Source organism: Ochotona curzoniae, unplaced genomic scaffold, assembly GCF_017591425.1.
Source record: "Ochotona curzoniae isolate NIBS_2020 unplaced genomic scaffold, NIBS_Ocur_1.0 scaffold_3835, whole genome shotgun sequence".
Taxonomy (NCBI): domain Eukaryota; kingdom Metazoa; phylum Chordata; class Mammalia; order Lagomorpha; family Ochotonidae; genus Ochotona; species Ochotona curzoniae.
The window spans coordinates 31,960,352-31,979,961 of NW_024467114.1; the positions used below are offsets into that span (position 1 = coordinate 31,960,352).

Consider the following 19,610-nt stretch of genomic DNA (forward strand, 5'->3'; position numbering starts at 1 on the left):
GAAGATGATGATTGTGATGTGCATAAGTCATGCGTGAGCATGCTACTGGGGCATCTTCTGAATGAGGGATTGTAACTCCACAGACTTTAAAACAATGAGGATTTGTGAATACTTGTATAGTTCATTTTCTTTGTTCTCTGGAGCCATATGAATCATCTTAAAAGTTATAATATGTGGCATGGATGATGTCTTTCACTTGAATTCTTCTGAAAGCTAGAGACCTCACCACCACCAAATACTCTCCTTTTGAAAATGAATATTCATTAATTTTTTTAAAAAATGTATTTGAAAGGCAGAATGAGGAATAGAGAGAGGAGAGTATGTGTGTCAAAGAGAATCCCATTCACCCACTAGTTCACTTCCCTAACGTTCACAACAGCCAGAGTCGAGTCAAGGATAGGCAGGACCCAGGAACCAGATTGCTGCTTCTTCTAAGAGTAGCAAGTCCCCAGTGCGTGCGCCAACACCCGCTCTTTTCCAGGGTGTGCATTAGCAGGAACCTGATGCGAAGTGGAATCACACACTGGGATACAGGCTGCAGGTGGCCCAAACAGCAGCGCAGCCCTCGGTGTCACACACTCCTAAAGGATTCTTTTATAAATGCCAGTCCATTGCAACACTACAAAGGAAGCTACTCCAACAGGAAGAATTATTCATAAAACACTACTGACAGATGGCCAACATCTCTCCATGGGGCTGCTTCCTTTCCATTTTTAAAAAATTGTTCCTTACCAAAAGTAAGATGAGGCACCACTCTAATGACCTCCGCACTCCCCCAAACAAGCAATGAAGGTCCTGATGGTGAACGTATCAAAATTTTTGCCTGTAGGTTGAGAGATGAAAAGCCAGAACCAAACTTCCCATGACACATAATGCACTATGAGGGGCATATTCCTCTCTACATTTTAATCACAGTGGAACAGTCAGGTGTAATTGAATAAAAATTCATTAGTTTTAAAGAAAAATAACCCTAATCAGATTTATTTTAGATTAACAAAACTCACAGTGCCTACATTGCCGCTAATGTATTTCCCATTAGACCCACAAGTTGCTAAAAATACCAAATCCATCACCACCCAGATTGCATTATGAAGTGTGCGAAGCAGTGCATTAAAAGGTGTGTTAGCACCAACAACCTTTATTGGGGGTAACTGCCTTCAAGACTCACATGGCATACCTTTAAATTGCACCGTTAAAATACCAAATAAAGTGTCAACGTCTGTCAGGCCTCTGGCTTTTATAAATTGTTTAGACTAGGCAAGGTTGGGGGCTGGACATTGTTCTTCTCTTGCGATGTAGAAAAGAAGAGACCATAAAAAGGAACAAGAACAATAAAGCATCGCTCATTTTTGAAGCTCTTTCATGGAAAAACATACTTTGGCTCATTACCCTCCTAATCAACAATTTCCTCCTTCCTCCCAAGGCTTCCCTTCTGGTATTTACCTTTCTCCCCCACCCACTCCCTTCTCCCTGGGTGGTATTCAGAGCTTATATATTCTATTCAGTCATCATATTTTAAAAATCGCTTCAAAGGAGATGCCAGCATGGCATGACAGGTCTGTATATACTAAGAGTATTTTTAGCTCGGACCATGGCTGGGCTCCCCACTTCCATGGTCTTAAACACACAGTGAGCCCTGACCGCAAGATATTCTTTGGGAAGAAGGAGACTCTCAGAGCTGGTCCCTACCTGCAGAGGAGTGATGCTCACACCTCCGCGTCCACCCAGCACCTCTCTTTCCTCCTCCTCCGTAGATGACCATCCCGCCCTCTCTGAAATTCCCAACCAACAACATCTCAGTTTCGACCTCTTCCCTGGCTTTCCCACACTTCACGCAATCCAGACCTCACCTTCAGCTCTCCTGAGGCCACTTTGGAAGCCAGCTCCATGACACAGCCAACAGCCATGCGCGCCGCGCCGGACGAGTGAAGTTCATTCCAAACGGTGTCACTGTCCACCTGAGCAAACAGTCGGCAGGGAGGAGAAGAAAGCGAACGAGCGAGAGACAGAGAGAAAGAGAGAGGGAAAGACGGAAGGGGCAGGGGTGTCAAGGGGAGGAGAGCGGGGAGAGAAAGCAAATCTGTGAGGAAGGGCTGGCAGGGGAACCGCCTATGCAGAATAACATCAGTCTTCCGTTTTGGCCCGCAGAAAAGGCCTTCTGGACATGGCTTTGCTTATACATTTTCTCTGCAGCTTCTCCTCCAATGGAAACACATTCCTGCCATGCCTCACTGCCATTCCCTGTTTAGATTTCTCATTACAAACAGCATTACATAGACTGGATCTGGCTCCGGTACAGGCCTGTTAGAAACCAGGCCCCAGCAGTAGATAGAGTAAAAACCAAGAGCACTTAGTTATACATAAAAGTTGGATTTGCAATTGCTAGAGGGAGTGGGGGCGAGGGGGGAATGCAAATACTTTTCTGACTGCAGGCTTCCAGGGAGCCAAAGACAATTATGGGGCAGGTAGCAGTAGCCGGGAGTGGGGAGTTGAAGCAGCCGCAGGACGGCCTCTCCGGTGGAATGAAAGGAGTGCATGGTCTCCAAACATGGTGAGCAACAGCAAAGTGTAGAGAGTACCTGGGCTTTCAAGGTGCAAACTTAGAATTTCTAACACCTAGTGAAGTCTCGCAGCTGGTGCCAGCATTGTTAAATCTGGATGGGCTGGTAAAGCATATGATTGGTGCTCAACTACAGACATTATCATCAAAACAAAATGTGTACCAATATGCTGGACTTCTTTCTATTAATAAAATGCTTCTTGCGTTCATGTGTATTAAGAGAACATATGCTAGGGTGTTTCCAAATGTGGAATTTGGAATACAAATATTTTGCTTTGGAGTATTTAAAATTCATGTATATAGTTATAATGAGAGAAAATACACAATAGTGAGTTATAATTATCATCTATGGTGCACAATTTAAATATTTTGCCATATCAAAACTGACTATATCAGAAACTTGTCATCTTAGGACACATGCATTGTTTCAATCAAAAGGAATTAAAATCAAAAGATTGTGATTGGATAAATGTCACAATTTCCCAAATGAATCAAAGAAAAGAATACTGCACAGAAGCATTTTTTATAAAGAAAAAACTAAATGCAAGTGCCTAATCCCAAGAAACAAACAGTAAATAATACTAATGCATACATGCCCCATTTTCTGAGCTCCAATTCATATGCTATCAAGAACAATGAATAAATGACTGAGAATTATGATAACTAATGAATAATAGATGACAATGAATGCATAATACAAATTAAGATTCTCTAGACAATACCATGGTTGTTGTTGGGGTGAAACCTCAGCTTTAATCACTAAAACTTGAATGACACTGGACAGTTTCATGGACTCTTTTTGAGCCTTGGTTTCCTTACCTGTGAACAATAACAACCATAGACCATTCTTTTTTCAATGTGAGATCAGCAAGTGACAATCAAATGGCTACATCTGTTTTGGTTACTATTACACCCACTTTGTGATATCTGGCACATAAGAAAGAGCTAAGAAGTCAGTGAGCACAATGTCAGGCTATTCAGCTGGTCATAGAACGCTTGCAAGTCCTCTACTGCCTTTCTACCACTTCATAGAACCTCACCTGACCTTTAAGCCCACCATGCTGCCTTTCCGCCACTTCTGAAGATCCCATGCTTTTGCAGGGCCCTCAGTTGTACCAGAGCAAACACCATCCTAGTCAACAAACACATCTTCTGAAGAGAGGAGGAAGCACTGGCGTGCACCCTGCAAACTAATCATATGACCTCTGCATTGAAACTGTTGTGTTTTTCTCTTTTATTTTTGGTGAGTCAATAGAAGTAGTCATTTGAGCTTCAGGTTGTACACTGAAAAGCAAAAAAGCCAATGTTTTCATTAAATCGTGTGGTTTCTAATCAGTTTTCACTATTACATAGCCATTAGTGCCAAGGAAAACTCTACATTGATCAGATTCTAAATTATCAGCAAGGCAAATAAAGATAGAACAAATCATGGAAGCCCCGGACACTGAGTTGATGATTCAAAACCATAGAATTCCTAACCCTTTTTTCTTTGACATTGGAATACACTGTATGCTTTAATTCCTTCTTCATGTCTTAAACCTGTGGCAAATTTCCTTCCAAAAGTTAAAAACGCTCTATTTTATTACAAAAATATCCCAGAAGCCAAGAAAAACATCTCAAGGTGCATTAGATAGACAGAAAAATCTTTGTTGAAACCCACCTGCTTGTCCCTCTTCCTAAAGCATTCTTGCAGGAATACTTTGTCTGTGCCATGCACTTGATGTATAATCGTCTACTGGTCAAAAAAGTTTTGTTTCAATTCAGCTAATATTCATTGAGTGTATATGTGAGTCCTACTTAGGAGCTATTTTTATAATAAATATAAGGTTATTTCTCTCAAAGATACTTGAGGCTTTGACCCATATTCAACAAGTTTTCGTCTTTAGCAATGTGTAGGATTCATCATTACCTCATTGACTTCTAAACAAACACAAAATCTGAGGCCAGCACTGTGACACAGCATGTTAAGCCACATCTTGCAATTCCAGCACAATTGAATGTATCAGAACTTCAGTTTGAGCCCTCTCTGCTCTAATCAGGAACTAGCTCCCTAGCAATGTTCCTGAGAAAACAATGGAAAACGGCCCAAATTCCTGGATCCCTGTCACCTAGGAGGAAGATCTGTATGGAATTTTATGTTTCTGACTTCAGCCTGACACAGCCCTGGCTACTGCAACCACTTGGCGAGTGAATGAGTAAGAGAATTCCATTAGAAAATATTGGGTGAGACAGCGGGGTGGAACAGCGGTTTAGGGTGAGTGACTTTAGGGTGATTTAGGGTCAGTGTCAGAAGAGCTTGACCCATGAGGATGCCACATTCCACACTCTAGTTCCTGGGTTTGGTTCCCAGGTCTGGCTCCTGACTCTCACTTTCCACTAAAGTCAACCCTGAGAAGCTGAGATGTTGGCTCAAATAGCTGGATCCTTGCCAGTCACTGAGTTCATTGCTCTTGGCTTCCCTCTGGCCTAATCCCAGCTATCGTGGGCATTTGGAAAGTAAACCAGTGGATGGGAGCACACTCTCTGTATGTCAACCTGTCTCAACCTCCGGTTTACCCCGCCCTATCTTACTTTATCTTAAATGAATAAGTAGAGAAACACGTTTTTAAATGCAAATGAACACTTTTGTATCAATCTGAAAATAATCACCGTAAAACAGGAAGTGAATGCAGTGACTATGGAATCCAGGAGAGTTGCAATGTGAAGATCTCAGATGACGATAGCCTACATTACAAGAGGCCAGCAGGGCTCTTAGGAAGAAGGGAAAGCAACAGTAAAGGAGGAAGTGGGGAAAGCAAAGAAAGGTATAAAGGAGGGAGAGAAGAGAGAAATCAAACAGGAGATGGTCAAACATTTTATGGTCAGATGTATATGGCAGTATTCCTATTAGTTACAACCCAAAGTTACCGAAATAATTAGAAGGATGCATTCTCTATGGAAGAACTGTTAATGCAGAAAGAGTAAAGGGCTGGAAAGCTAACAGGGATACATCAAGTTACCAACCCTTAGTCCTGCCAAGTACTAGCCACGTGTGCAAGAACCTGCTGCAATCTCACACAGAAGTAGAGACAGTAGCAAGGAGCAGCATGGAAGTAAACACTGATGTGAATGTAAGGAGACTACACTCACTCCACTGTACAGCAGAAGCCCGTGTAGGGGCCTTCAAAGAAAGGGATAAAAACTAAGATCTACTAATTCACACTTTTTCACTCTTACTATGCATCCCCTTACTCTACAAAATTCTCTACTGTTTAGAAGAAAATAAAAGTAGTAATAACCGTCTTCATCCTACTATTGTGGAATGCTTGTTATGATCCAGGCATTCAGTGGCCCTCCCTCCCACACATCCCCATACCCACTTCACTGAACACTACACAATGCCTGCACCCAGAATCACGTGGGTTCCACAGCCCAATCTTCCCAAGCCCAGCCTTGGGAAGTGGATGGGAAGTGAGAACTTTTTGGTTCCAATGTCAGTTATGCCTAGGTTGAGAAATTCTGCCCTTGAAATAGTGAGAAACATACCAATAGCACCACTTCCTTCCTGAAGATGTTGCCAGAAATTTCAAAGGCAAATTTGCGGTCCTGTTTGACTAAAAGTCCCAGTGACCACAGCACATAAATCTCATCACCCCTGCATTTTCACTTTGGAGGCCATCACCGCACCTACTTGAGAGAAAACCCGACACCCTGCTTACGGCTGTTTGCTTTGAAAACCATCTTAACTCTTTTACTAAATTGGGTAGAAAAAAAAAAGCAAAATAAGGAAAGAGAGACAGAGAATGTACCCAAGAGGGCTAGAGATGGTGAGAGAGAGGAGACCGAGGCAACGAGGGAGAAAACACTCGGTACTCTCCTCATTATGTTCCCAAAGTTGTGCGTCAGTTCTTGCTTTTATTTAGAATAACTTTTATCAAAATTGTCCTTTTCCTGACTCTATCCCAATAATTCTATGTAACAGAATTATGCTGCAACAGATTTTATTATTATAATTTATTTCTATTTATTTGCAAGGCAGAGTTGCGAGAGAGGGAGAGAGAGAGAAAGAGAGAGAGAGAGAATGATCTTGCATCTATTGGTTCACTCCCCAAATGGTTACATCCATGGGACTGTGCCAGGCTAAAACCATGAGCCAGGAGCTTATTCAAGATCATTCTTGTGGCTGCAGGTTACAATGGACTTGGATGCCTGTATGGAATGTGTGTATTGCAGGTGTCTGTTTAACCCATTAATGCCACTATAAATAAAACTATTTATTGACAACTGGTCACCAGTATTTACAACAAAGTGAACAATAGAGTTGGACAACATTCTGATACAACAATTACTGTTTTTTTTCCTAGCATCTGTTGAACTAGTAACCCAAGCAGTGCAGGTTGAGCCTCCATGTAAGAAACGAGACAAACACAAAGCATGCAGGTCGGTGATTTAGATTGTGATAGCCCAATCATCCAGTGCGACAGCAGATCCTAAATTGGCAGAGTCTCTAAATCAAGTCTTAGAAATTCATTTTAGTCAAAAATAGCACATAGATTTTGACTTTCTCAAAGTAATGGCTTGCCAAAAGAAATTGTCCGATATTCATTTATCTTCATCCTTTACAGGACAGCAGGGGGTCTCCCTTTCTCACCTGAATAGGGAGACTAATCAGTAACAATAAAGATTGTATGAGCCATGGCTTTTACAACTGTCGATCCAGAGAGATTCTGATATGGCTTCTCCTCAACTATCTAATCTGTCCGAGTGACTTACATTATTCCAACAGCTCTGGCTTCATGACAATTTTTATAGTTTAATTTGAAGGGATTTATATCTTAGATTGCTCAGGATGACATTTCAACAACAGAGTCTTTCAATGGTTTGTCTTTTGATGAAATTTAAAAAGAAAGAAAAATCAGTTATAAAATTATGCTGCACACACACACAACCACCCAAAATGGTCTTTGGGCATGAGAATCAGCTTCTGACACTGAGAACAATGTTTAGAAAAAGGCAGCAGCTGTTTGCAGATAAAGGAAGCAATGGCAGAAAGCTTTTTTAAAAAGTTGTTAGAAGTAACCAGTGCTACTGATGCAAAAAAAAAAAAAAGAAAAATCACAACTCCCTCAATATTATTTTCAAAACAACATATCGAACTTTATTTTCCTTAGAATGTAGTTATTTCTTCATGCTAGTAAATCAAAATGCAAGACTCAGATTTTATATATACGTGTGTATATATGATATATATATATATATATATATACACAGACAACTACTTAGCTTCATCTTCCGGACAAGAATGCAGAGTTAGTCTCTGTTCATTAAAAGCAATCGCAATCTGAGGACATTTCCCATTTGCTTCTTTTGCCGGCACCAAGCCAGCCTCCCCTGAATCTCCACTTCCCGGGGGCTCCCGTTCTGCACTGCTGTCTGTGGCGCCAGCTGTTGTTTGGGAGCAAGACCCCGGCAAAGCACTTGGTTTTTAGGCAGCATCTCTTTTTCTCCTTTGATTTACTGCCATCGGATCTTGAGTTTTACCATTTTAATTTAGGATCTTTTAATTGTGAAGCTGCTTCCTGAGTTTCCCCTTGATTCAGTGGTCTTTGTAGTTCTGTCAGCCTTTGTTGAGCAAGCACCTAACGTCTTTCCTTTTGTTGTTGTTGTTGTTCTTTTCTTGTTCACTCTGAGATTGATCACATAAAAGTAATCATCAGAATAAGAAAAAAGTTATTGGCGCTGCACAAAACAATTGGAATTTAAGTAAGTTAATCAGCCATAAATACATAGGTGTTATACATAGTCAAGTATTTTAGACTTTCCAGAGAACAATTATAAAAATAACATTCCCCCTATAGTATTTCCTTATATCTGGAACAAGAAGAAATTATATGTTAATTAGAATTTCATAACTTTTCTTTGTGTTAGAGAGATTGGTCGGTCAATATCTACCTATTGGAGTCAACCGGAGTCCATAGTCAAGGATAAGGCAAAAGCAGAAAAAGGAGTCTGGGGATGGTTGCATGTAGAAGTCATGAAGATGGAGTGAAGTTGCAGCCCACACGTTCACATGAGTCCTGAGTTCAGACGCATGTCGCAGCCTGTTAGTGGGGGAGGAGTATCCTGGGTGGGACTGTGGCTCACCGGGAGTGCCTGCGTTTTTGTCTAAAAGAGTAAAAGTTACAGAGTTCTAACCCATTTTGTCATAAGGGAATGATGGCATGAAATTTCGCTGGCAGTGCTAGATATTGGATTCTTAGGTGCAATTTTACAACTATAACTACTGACAAGAATTCATCTGAAAAATATCCCTAGTCATGGTTTTTTAAAAAAATAAATACAGTGCCTGGTCTGCCAGTGCATGACTTCTGCTGTCCTGGGTGATTTATTTTTACACAAAGTTTGAAAACTTGAAGGCAGAAAAAGCCAAAGCCTCTCAAAGGAAGTAGTTGGGCTGCTTCCTTTATGGCACTCATTGATGTTTAACCTGAGACTTCTCAGGGCAGGGAGTCTGAGGACGGCAACCACTGCAACACAAGGAAGTGTGTGTAGAGAGGATTCCAGACCATGCCCAAAGACAGTGTTAGAACATGGGGTGGTGATGCTAGTGAAACGTAACTGGAGTTTTTATCTTGAAAGTCGCTTGTATCTGATTTTTATGGTTTGTATTTTTTAAATTATGGCCCTGTGACATGAAATAATAACAAGCAGAAGTCTGTCCTTTAGCACACGATAAGTGGAGAAGCATTGATTTCATAGAGAAAGATTTCCCTTCCAAAAAAATATAAAAAAACTTTGAGTAAAAGAAGTTTAAAAAAGGTGCATCTGGAAATGAGATTGGAAATGTGCTGGTCTTATCGATGTGATGTGTTCTGATAACTTTTCTTGGAGTCCACCAAGTTATCTGCTGATAACCCTTCTAGGAATTCACCAACAGTTTTCACATTCAAACTTCCATAACTTCAGATTTTGGAGACATTACTGGGCTTCTAAAGTGCATGCTAATAGATATGAGAAAGAATGTTTGGAGAAAATTTTCCTCTACCTTTCCCCATTCTTTTGGGTGGCATCATTGCCAAGGACATTTGGTGATGAGAAGGTTAATTATGCATTTATCTTGCTGACTGGAGCATTAGAGACCTTGAAAACTTGTACTTCTAGTTGCAAACTAATGAAACAGAATAGTTCATTAACCGACCCAAACCCTAAGAAAATGGAGATAACACCACCCTCCCGTATTAGCATTAAATTTTTCCATATGTGTAAAGTGCTTAAGTGCAGTGCAATGCTAGAAATAGTATATTCTCAAAAAAAAAGAAAGAAAAATTAACTGAGAAAAAAACCCCTCAGTTTTAGTACTTAGCATTACTTTTTATTTAGTAGCACATCAAAGAACAAAAATCATCTGTGATAATGCTGGGAGTCAGAAACGATCTCCAATCAGAAAACTACACTTTTTTTTTTGAGCGACATATGGATCTAGTTCAACTGGAGTTTCCTGAATGAATGCCGGCCTTTGCAGGCTTTTCCAAGCACATTCAGCATAGTTCAATCACTGGCACTGGAAACAAAGCTAATACTCCGAGAAGCCGCACATGAGAGAGATTAAGCTACCTGTCCTGCAAGAGGTTGTGGAGGTATTTCAAATGGAAAGGCAATGACTTAGAAGAAAAGGAATTTAGGCAGTCTCCTTTGTAGAATCTAAAAACAGCTTGTTGATTCCTTTCGGAAACATTCCCAGAGTTAAATATAAAACTAACGTGCCCATTAACAAAATGTGTTTCATATGCACTGTGCATAGTGGATATGCTACATGATTCTTCCTCAAATGCCTTGAACATTTCACCGTAAATGTTGGGAAAGTAAATGTGCCCCATCCAATCCTGCAGAGTTTAGTTTGCTTGTGCTGCTACCCAAAGATGCTGCTAGAAACCCAAGGAATATCTGAATAATCGAGTTTAAGTTTAAATAATAATCAAATGATCTTAGAAACCTACTGACACTAGAAACCACCAGACTTAATCAAGAGATTTTCTATCATAATAGAATGCTTGTGCCATTTGAGGCATGCTGCGTAAAAGCTAAACTGTGAAAGAAAAGCAAGTAACTTCTTAAACTTGTGCATTCTATCATTTAAAATGATTTTTTTAAAAAAGAAACATCAGCAAACAGCATCTTGATAACTTAAAATGATCTAAAATAATTAAAATTAATATTGTGGCTTCATTTAATTTTTAAGACATTTTAGTTTTATTTCAGTAGATTATACTATTTTACATATATAAAATGAAAATTTCAGGCCAACTTTCTGATTTCCATGTTTTGGGAAATAGAATATCTACTTTTTCTCATGTGTAAGAAATCTTTAAAGTTTAAAATTGTGCTATTCTAAATTCTCTATTCTTAAAACTAAAATGTACAGTACATATTAAACTTTTGGTCATGATGATTAAACTGGTGGGAGCAGTGAATTTAGGAGACAGGAAAATGTTATTTATTGGTAATACAGCCAAACTTGTTACTCACAAATGGCAAAAGATAACTACCATGATTCAGCATCTAAAGAACAATGTGAGGAATGAGGTTGGGAATCCTACTAGATATTGGATGCCATTAAGCATCTTACAGATCTTACTTATTGTAGTCCTCCTGCTAGACTAGTAAAGGTGTTACTAGTCACTTTTTATAACAGAAGGAACTGGCAAAGAAGTTCAGTAACTTGATCAGAATTAAATAGTGGATAAAGATTTTGGATTTCCCAAAATCTTATGTGAAAGTCTTAAACCCCTACTGGGACTCTTGTTAGAGCTAGGGCCTTTGAAGATCTCATTCTGATTAAATGAAATCATAAGGGTGGGTCCTAAATATTGCCTATGTTTCTTACAAGACAAGACAGAGCTACTAGGGCTGAACATGCACAAAGAAATGATTATGTGACGTCATAAAACATCCATCTAGAAATCCAGCAAAATAATTTTAGGAAAAACCAAATCTTCTAACACCTTGCTCTTGAACTTCTAGTCACGAAGACTAGGAGAAAGTGAATTTCTGTGGTTTAATCTGGTTCATACTTGCTATTTTGTCATGGCATCCCTAGGCAGACTGGTTTGGATTTTTAAAAAAGATCATCCGTATTGTTGGTTATACAGCTCTCTTCCCAAAGGCATACCATGAGAACTAATGTAAGTACCAGAAGTGCAGGGATTTGGATGTTTTTATCACTCTGCCTTCAGGGTTAGACAAATAACAGATGTTTAATAAATATGGATAAGAGGGCTCAGGCATTTATCGCACAAGTTACGATGCCAGTTAGAATGCCCAGGCCTCCTCCTGGAGTATCTACGTTCAATGCCTGGTTCCAACTCAGACTCTAGTCTCTATTCATACCCTACAGAACAACAGTGATGATTCAAGAAATTGTGCTACTGCCATCCATGTGAGAAACCTGGCGTTTCTGGATCCTGGCCTGAGCTTGGTGCAATCACAGCATTGCTGGTCAACTGTGATGTGAGTCAGTGGATGGGAGCTTTCTGAGGATCTGTCCTTCTACCTTGCAAATAAACATGCTCTCTCTCTCTCTCTCTCTCTCTCTCTCTCTCTCTCATATACTCTAGGGCTGTGAACATGTAAAGTACGGTACCAGAATCCCTTCCCCATCTAGTACTACAATAGGAGTCAGTGCCTATCCAAATTCTTTGGTTAGTGCTATGTGCAGATCTCCACCTCTAGCCAGCCTTCTTGGCCTGCTTTGTATATCACCCTGCGGTGATCATTCTTCACCACCAACTGCAGCCTTCGCTGTGGTCATGGATCCTCCATGCCTTCCCTCGAAACTTCTCTGCTCAGTAATATGTTTATTAACCACAGAAAGACAGCCTGCCTAAGACTTGGTCAATCAGATTCCCACTGACAAGCTAATCGGGGCTGGCTATCTGATGTTTCAAAAAATACAATTTTTAAGAAGCTGTTTCAGATTTGGACAAAGTATTACTACCCAGCTGTGCCATGTTTCATCTCCAGAGAGGGTGATCAATCACATTTCATTTATCACTTTACTGCTTAGGCAAAGACCCAGAGCTCCATTAACCAATTGGCCCTATCGTGGTCTTACAGAATCTTGACTCTCAAGTGCAGAGCATGAAAATGCAACCTCGACATCACCTGATGTTCTTGTGAGAAACAGAGAATACCAGGTCCCACTCAGGTCTCTTGCAGTGGACCCTGCACTTTGGAGCTGGAAGAGCATTTTGGAAGTACTGAAATGTGAAGATTTGAATCCAGAATTTGGAATCCCTAAACCGTGATTTTGTGCCCAAATGCTTCAATCCTAGAACATTCACACACCACATCAGCCCACCTGGCATGACTTTGATCCTGTTGTAACTGAAATGGTAGACCAGATGTTGAGTAGGCAAATCGATTAAGAACTCAGGGTTGCAAGGAGTTAGAGATCATGCAGTCTGTGGCAGACTCTGTACAGAACACAGGCTACTCAGGGCTAACTTGTTAAGTTACAGATCAGTAGCCATTTCCACAATTTACACCCTATATCACTACACTGTATCTCCATAATATTGTAAAGATGAAAATGTATTTCGTTCTATTCATAGTTGAGATGGAGACCTTGAGAAATTAAATAATAATTAATAGAGCTAAATAATTGCTGGTTTCTCAGGCTGGCATTAGATGGAAAGACATTACCCTCTAAAACTATAAAACTATTCATGGTTTAGGTCTATGGTTACTTCAGCATCAGCAGCTTCAAAACTTCTCAAAGGCCCTTTATAATGTGGGGTGATAGTTTATTGTTTTCTTGCTGCATGATAATACTCTGAGTCATAGTTCTGGTCCTGAGCATCTTCACTTTGATGTTCTCAAGCGTATTTTTCATTCATCTCTGCAGTCTGCAGCAATGGCAGTCTCACATCCCGGAGCGCTGCAACATGCCAGCAACTTGAACGTATTTATTCATTTCACGTTGGATGTTCTGCTGAAACACTGAGACCCTTGAAATGGAGCTGGGATGGATTTGTGATGACAATGGGTGGGTGAATTCGCATGCTTTTTCTCCTTTGTTCAGCACCAAGAGGGAGACATGAATGACAGTTCCTTCCCTTGGGACCACTTGTAGGTTATAATGCACACACCTTAGGTTCTTTAGTCATGGTGAGATGAAACAGAAACAGAGAAGCTCAGGGAAGACCTTTGGATTCCAAGCAAGGCCATGGATATGATGAATGAATACTGTGACTGATATTCCATATGGAAAGAAGGCGTGAACTATTAGTGCGGCAGCTGGAGAGTCCAGGGCCATGCCGTGTGCATTACAACTGTGCCACAAACCATCTCCAAGTATGATTGACTGCATGCTGGCAGCTCCACTGACCTTGTGTGCGCAATTTCTCGCTACTCTTCATCTACAGATAAAAAAAAAATTCCTTTGCTAATAGCTTACTCAGAACAAGAAAGGGTAGAGGGTATGTTTGTTCTGGCAAAAACGCTACATCTAGGGACTCTCAAGACCCTCATGGAAGATACTAGTGGGCTCCCAGAATTGTCAAGTAATATGTGGATTCTTGTGGGTTCCATGGCCAGTCATGGATTTAATGTTCTCTGTCATTGCTATTCAGTTTCAGGGAATAGCTGGTCAGATCTACCAAATAGAGTTAGAGCCAAGGGATACCATTTTCACAGTTTCACTGCTTCTTCATTTAATTTAATGTGCACTCCCTGTTAACAGGACTTCATAACACGCCAATGCCTTCATTCAGTAAATAGTGCACAGTAGAGTCCTTTTCTGAGGAAGAGTAGTTTAACAAAATGAACTGTAACTCAGGAGTTGTATAACATGAGATTCCTCTCATTCATGCCTCAATGGTGTTATCCTAGGGCAGAAAGTATTTTAATATTCCAGCTAGGGCTAAGATATTCTGTACAGCTGTGTAGTTTTTTTTCTATTTCAGACTGATGATATTTGAGTGCATGGATTTAATACTTCATAAGAATTTCAATAAAAAAGAGAATGCTTTTGGCAAGAGAAGTAGGTGTGCTTTCCTATGATGAGGGCTGGTGTCATTTGGGAAAGGAGTGTTGACAATCCTATGAGATGGAAATTACGGTGAGTTCTGCATGCATGGTATTGTGGTTAAAAGAATTGGAATCATGCCGTCTCTCCCCTATCACACACTGCTAATTGCGTGATTTGAGCAAGTTCCACACCTCTTTGAGCTAATGTTCCCTTTCTGTGAAACAGAAACATCTCAGTTACATTTTGAGTATTAAGACCCCTGTGATTATTGTGAGGATTTAAAACCTTGAACAGGGCAGTGATTAGCAGCTTTGTGTAGAGCATGGCTATTCACGAATCAGCCTAGTTCTCCAACAAGATATTTTTTAAGGATTCTCTATGGCCCAGCCTACTCCATGGTATCTTACTCAACCCTTTATCCAATGGGCAATCCAGCCGTTAAGTCAATTCTAGGGATCTAAGAGGTTCAAAATCACGTGAGCACAGTCTTGTAGAAGAGCCAACCTTGTTTTGCCAACTAATCCCATTTGTCATCGAGTTTCCTGAGGATCAAAACAAATGGGTATTAGTCAAAGGAATCCCTGTAACTTGAACTTTAAGGACTTGAACCATCTGCTGATGCTTCCCCAAGCTATCAACAGGAAGGTGGATAGAAAATGGAGCAGCCAGGACTTGAACCACAAAGTCTGTTTCTGCACAATGCACATGCAACCCAAAACTGGGCACATGGAAACTTAGAATCATCATCCTCTGGCACGTGCATCAAATAACTAGGATCAACAAATACGCTATGCTAGATCTTACAGTTCAGATATAAGTCAGGAAGAAAACAGCCCAAGGCAACTAAGGCCACAGATAACAGTGTCATCCAAGGAGCCTCGAAATGTTTTGCAAAAGGGACTGGAAAAGGTCATGCAAATGTCAGAATGTTTTCATTAGATTTGAAAATTGGTAGGTACTGAAGTATGGTGCCTAACATGAGGCAGCGTAATTTAAATAGGAAAATATGGACATGCAACACCCCAGGGGCTGAGAACTCCTAAGCTTATAATGCTGGTTAGAACTGGAGCCATTTGGACTGTTACCTCATAGCCCTGCACCTACTGTTAAGGCCCAGATCTGTTAGTGCACTGGTAAGTTTGATTGACCCCCAACTTGCTAAATAATCAGATGTACAGAGAAGATTCAGCATTTTGGATTGTGTCTGTAAATCTAATTTGTCTCCTCAACCCTCAGTCCCAGGGGTCAAAAGGGAAGCCAGGTGCATTGTGGAATCTGTAGAACAAACCGGCGGGGGGTGGGGGGCAGTTCTCCACAGGTGAGAGCAATTGACAGGATCCCAAATCTCTGAGCTTTCTTGTTGAGCCTCACTCCACAACCTTAACTTCTTTTGCTTCCCCATACACCTCAGCTTTAGACCCTTGGCAAGGATTTCTTTAGTCTCCGAATTCCTCTTAAATCAAATAATGTAAAATACGAGAACTTCTTTTCCACCCCTCACTGATCCATCCTATATTCCAGCATTAACCACCCGTTCCAGGCCTTAACAGTGTAGATTCTACAACCACTACCTTGCCTCCATTGTTCTTTAACATTTATCATACGTGTTCACACACACGTGTGTATAATTCTCTCCCATGCACTCTTACTGATCTGTCTCCCCAATTTGGATGTAAATATCCATAGAGATATTGTTTCTTCCTGTTTTGTTCAGCGCTATCTATACCCGCATCTCCTCACACATTAGTACTGAGTAAGTATTCGGAGTGTGTTTGTGTGTGTGAAAAATAAGCAAGTGAATGGATCCTGCTGATTCTAATTCAACCACCAAAAGCACAAAGAACTGTACAGCAGTTACTACAGGACTCTGACTTCTTTCATGTCTGCTGTTAATGGAATCAGGAACTAACACTGTGTGCATACTTCACAGCTCTGAGGATGCGGGTTTGACATCACCACCAGAAAGATGGAATAGAAAAACTATTCTGTTGACATGTCTTTAGCAAACTACTTTGAGCTTTGTTTACACATGCTTATTACCTTCTATCCACATCTTCGTGAGCTTCCATATCACTCCAATCAAACTCATTGAGTGAAAACAGAAGATCAACATTGGCACCAAGTGTCAAGTACTTGAAAGGAGACGTGTGGGTATTAAGCAGGGAATAAAAAGTGAAAAAATGAAAGGGAAAACATGAGCTTAAATGCTGCTCCATGCATCACACATAGAGGACCCTCAACATGTGTTTACTTAATAATGAATGAAGGGATGGAAAATTGTCTTTAAAATGGCTAAGTGGAAGAATACTGAGCTGCACAAAAAATTTGCTACTTATAGGTATTTGTGATTTTTAAATTTCTTTGGAAGGTCACATTTGAAAACAGTAGGCAGCATTTTAAGAAGTCCTTACTTGGCCATATTAATAACTAATACATAAGTTAGCTACAGTAAAAACCAGGTACACGCCATGTAAATCACATTTTTAGACTATAAGAGGATAAATTTATCAAAGTATGTTGATGCATAAACTTCTGAAACATTAACAATGTTGTTAAGTCTTCATAAAAACAAGAATTTAATGCATGCTTTGTTGATAACTGAATCATCATTTGGTCATTCAACTCCATTAATTTACATATTATTTTTATGTTAAAATAAGGCCTTATGCAATAATAGTGACATTCTGATTTAGGAGTCAGGGCTATAATTTGCTTTGAGCTATGATATTAAATTCTGGGAAATCTGTTCTGAATACATGCACAGAGCCCAAACAGTGAGTTAATTTATTTCAGTTTTAGATTTGAAAAGAAAATCGGCATATTGTTTATAGCCAAAGAAATTTCATAGCTATGCTTTACTAAGCTTTAGGTAGAATACAAGCTAATGATGCCATGTCAGTGTTATTTATTGACTTCTACTTTATGATCAGGGTGGCTATCTGGATCTGAAAATACTCAGGTAGGAATACAAGAAAGGAAAAAAAATCCGTATTTTGGGCATCAAAAATTCGGGCTTATATTTATGTACATTTCAAGAAGTCACATAATTATAAGCAATCTCATTTGATCACTCTAAATTTTCACTGAGGACCCGGCAGCATGGCCTACAGACTAAAGTCCTCACCTTGAACGCACCCGGATCCCATATGGGTGCCGGTTCTAATCCCAGCAGCTCCACTTTCCATCCAGCTCCCTGCTTGTGGCCTGGGAAAGCAGTTGAGGATGGCCCAAAGCCTTGGGACCCTGCACCCACGTGGGAGACCCGGAAGAAGTTCCTGGTTCCTGGCTTCGGATAGGCACAGCACTTCACTCACTTGGGAAGTGAATCATTGGATGGAAGATCTTCCTCTCTATCTCTTCTCCTCTCTGTATATCTGACTTGGTAATAAAAAATAAATATTTTTAAAAAATAAATAAATTTTCACTGAGCAAAAGCCTTATATTTTTATTAGCAATCACTAGTGACTGATAAAAGAAGACTGCCTGTCCAAATTATTCTGTCTTGTTTTAATTGCTTAGTTTCCATTTTGTAGATCAACGGAACCTCTACCTCAGATAAAAGCTTAATGTTCATCAAGCTCAGCAACCACAAAGTCTCCAGATTTAGTTCTCCTCTTATGCCAATGTTTTAATCAAGGCAAATAGGGCAAGTAGACAAAATTATTATAGAGAAAATCATACAGAAAGAAATCCCAGGAAGGTTGTTTCTTCCTCCTTACATTTGACATGACTTCGATGAACTAAGCTGCATTTAGATAACAACAACTAGAAGAAGCATCTTCAATGAGTGCACGCGCACTGCACCTTATGAAAACTCTATGCCTGGATCTCAAATTTCATTGGACTAAAATAACCTAGAACTACTTTGAAATAATATGCCTGAAAAAGATCAAGGCACTGGCTTTGAGACACTGAGGTAAGACAACAGTATGAAAAACCCTATTAGAGCAACTTTAATTCTGCTCAAATTGAAGTAACAACAAACATCAAAAAATGGTGACCTTGGGTGGGAAAATATCAATATCACTAATGCCTTATGAGAAGTTTATGGGGACAAAGCACCAAAGAAAGCCACAGTTTACAAACACATAACTCGTTTAAAGGAGTGAGAGAATGTTGAAGATGAAGTGAAAAAAAGCAAAATTTTAACAATTTTTTTTTATTTGTTTTTACTTTGATCCTTAATTTCTTGAGACCAGTGGAGACTGTGCATGTGTGTATGTGTGCTAGCTGTGCAAGACCCACCATGGTTGAGGCTGGGCTGGAGCCAAAGCCAGCAGCTGGGAATTCGATCCAGGGCTCCCATATGGGGGTCCGCAACCCAACCAGGGAGGTATCACTGCCCTTTCTAGGGTATGCAATGCCAGGATGCTGTAGTCAGGAGCCTGGGTTACCCCCGGTAGTTGATGTGAAACCTGGGCATCTTAGTGGGCATCCTAACTGCCAGGGCCAGTGCTCACCCTTCAGCCTTACTTTTCTCTTTTCATCTCAGTTTTCAGCAAACTTTGTGAAACTGTGTGTGTCTGCCCCCAATAAGCATCATGGCCCCTGGAATGCCAAAGACACATGTGTAAACTTTTGATGGCAGTGTTTTTAGGACTCTCATGCTGATAACACAACAGGAAGAATTTTAATAGCTTTGTGATAGTCGTATTTACGTTGAGGAAGAAAATGGAGTATTCTTATTTCAAAATGCATCCTGTTGTGTTTAACCATAACGTCAAAGCAATTGAAAGAACTGGATTGCAGATGGGATGCTACAACTAAGTGAATTAAAGGAGGAAGTTAGGGTTTCCTTTCTAATTTCCCTCTTTCCTGCAGTGGACATAAGATGCTCATTGATTCTATAAAAGTTCACATCGTGTAGTAAACACAGAGTAATGTGTGCGTGTTTATCTCTGCAGGCAGATTGACTGCCTCCCTGAGACCATTAAGGAGTATACACAATTAACATAATCTAGGCAGTACTGGAACTGCCTTTGTTATTTGGAAGGCATGCTCTTGCTTGAATAATATTGTGGAGTGTTTTCCAAATCTGGGGCA

General features: G+C 40.2%; 1 protein-coding gene across 4 annotated transcripts in view; it reads right to left on the reverse strand.

Moving 5' to 3' along the window:
* HDAC9 (histone deacetylase 9) overlaps positions 1–19,610 on the reverse strand; it is a 579,622-nt gene that overhangs the window by 155,468 nt on the left and 404,544 nt on the right. For all 4 annotated transcript variants that reach the window (XM_040964718.1, XM_040964720.1, XM_040964721.1 and 1 more), the window contains one exon: positions 1,851–1,958. In XM_040964718.1, the coding sequence (XP_040820652.1) occupies positions 1,851–1,958 (108 nt within the window). The remainder of the gene's footprint in view (positions 1–1,850; positions 1,959–19,610) is intronic.